This window comes from Miscanthus floridulus, chromosome 6 (assembly GCF_019320115.1).
Source record: "Miscanthus floridulus cultivar M001 chromosome 6, ASM1932011v1, whole genome shotgun sequence".
NCBI lineage: Eukaryota > Viridiplantae > Streptophyta > Magnoliopsida > Poales > Poaceae > Miscanthus > Miscanthus floridulus.
This window is the reverse complement of record NC_089585.1, coordinates 87,343,363-87,345,500: the sequence shown is the minus strand read 5'-3', so window position 1 is coordinate 87,345,500 and position 2,138 is coordinate 87,343,363. Positions and strand designations below refer to the sequence as shown.

Here is a 2,138-nt window from a genome sequence, read left to right as displayed (position 1 = left end):
CGACCACCTAGAGAGTGTCCCATGACTAGGGATATACCCACTCATCATCGATCCGATCAGTTGGCATGAAGTGGGTCACCAAGGTACTGATGGATAGAGGCAGCGGCCTTAACATCATGTATGCCAAGATGCTCAACGCTATGGGCATCGACCAAGCGCGTATCTGACTGACTAGAGCACCTTTCCATGGCATCATGCCTTGAAAGCAGACCATGCCACATGGGTAGATCATTCTGCACATCACCTTCGGGGATCCATCTAATTATAGGACGGAGACCATCACCTTTGAGGTGGTTGGGTTTCGCAGAACGTACCACGCCATCCTGGGATGACCATGCTACACGAAGTTCATGGCCATCCCCAACTACACCTACCTAAAGTTGAAGATGCCAGGCCTAGGCAGGGTCAACACCATCGACACCTCCTTCCAGTGTGCCTACGAGTGCAAGGTCGAGTGCTGCGATCATGCCACGGCAATCATCGCCTCCAAAGAGCTCACGACCATTAGGAAGGAGGTCACCGACGAAGTAGCCTACCTCGAGCGGTCGGCTGGGTCTTTCAAGCTAGTGGAGGGCACCAAAGAGGTCCTCATAGACCCTAGCAGCCCTAAGGGTAAAGTGGTGCGCATTGGCACCACGCTTTCCTCCAAATAGGAAAGCACACTCATTGACTTCCTTCGCATCAACAAAGACATCTTTGCGTGGAAACCCTTAGACATGTCAGGCATTCCGAGGGAAGTCGCCAAGCATGCCTTAAAGATCCCGCTAGGCTCCAAGCTAGTGAAGCAATACCTGCATCGCTTCGACAAGGGGAAACGCAGGGCCATCGGCGAAGAGATCGTGAAGCTTTTGGCGGCTGGGTTCATCATGGAATTGTACTAGCCTGAGTGGTTAGCCAACCTCATTCTTGTGTGAAAAAAAGAGTGGGAAATGGAGGATGTGTGTTGACTATATGGGTCTCAACAAAGCATGCCCAAAGGATCTATTTCCTTTGCCGCGCATATACCAAGTAGTCGACTCTACCTCAGGGTGCGAAAACCCTTTGCTTCCTTAATGCATACTTTAGGGTACCATCAAATTGAGATGAAAGAGTCCGACCAACTCACGACATCTTTCATCACCCCATTCGGATTGTTCTGCTACGTCACAATGTCGTTCGGTCTAAAGAAAGCTAGGGCTACGTACCAGCGTTGTATGCTCAAATGTTTTGGGGACCTCATCGGGTGGACCAGTTGAGGCCTACGTGGACAACATCATGGTTAAGTCTAAATGGGCTAACCAGGTCATAGCCGACCTTGAGCAGACCTTTGTAAAACTCTGAGCAAATGACATTAAGCTCAACCCTGAGAAGTGTGTTTTCAGGGTTCCGAGGGGATGCTGCTTGGTGTCATCATCTCCGAGCATGGCATCAAAGCCAACCTGGAGAAGATCTCAGCCATCACAAGGATGGGCCTAATTTAGAACATAAAGTGGATACAACGAGTTACCAGGTGCCTCGCCACACTCGGCTGCTTCATCTCGTGCCTCGGCGAATGAGGTCTTTCCCTTTATCGACTTTCGAAGAAGGCCGACCACTTTGAATGGACGTCTGAGGCCTAGGATACACTTAACATGGTCAAGAAGCTTCTAATGAAGGCCCTGATCTTGGTTCCTCTGACCGATGGAGAACCCCTTCTTCTCTATGTTGCGGCCACCACGCAAGTGGTCAGCACTGCCCTAGTCGTGGAGCGAGAGGAAGAGGGGCACACCCACAAAGTATAGCACCCCGTGTACTTTATTAGCGAGATCCTATCCGATTCTAAGACCCGCTACCCCCAGATCTAGAAGCTCCTGTACGCCGTCCTCATTGCCAAGAGGAAGCTGCACCACAACTTCGAGTCACACCCGGTGACAGTCGTGACGTCCTTCCCCCTCGGCGAGGTCATCCAAAATTAGGATGCCACGGAAAGAATCGCGAAGTCAGCACTCAAGCTGATGGGTCAGGGCATTATGTATGCCTCCTGGATGGCCATCATGTCCCAAGTGTTGGCTGATTTCATTGTAGAGTGGACCGAGGTCCAAATGCCACAAGCGATTGTCGTAGAACCAACCAATTTATAAGAGCACAAGTACAATGGAAGCCCGCAAGTGGTCAAACTA

At 50.8% G+C, this 2,138-nt stretch overlaps 1 protein-coding gene across 1 annotated transcript; it reads left to right on the top strand.

The window, feature by feature from the left end:
• Window positions 1-350: 350 nt before the first annotated feature.
• LOC136460788 (uncharacterized) lies at window positions 351-653 on the top strand. Its single transcript, XM_066460359.1, has one exon. The coding sequence runs from the start codon at window positions 351-353 to the stop codon at window positions 651-653; it is 303 nt and encodes a 100-aa protein (XP_066316456.1).
• Window positions 654-2,138: the final 1,485 nt, after the last annotated feature.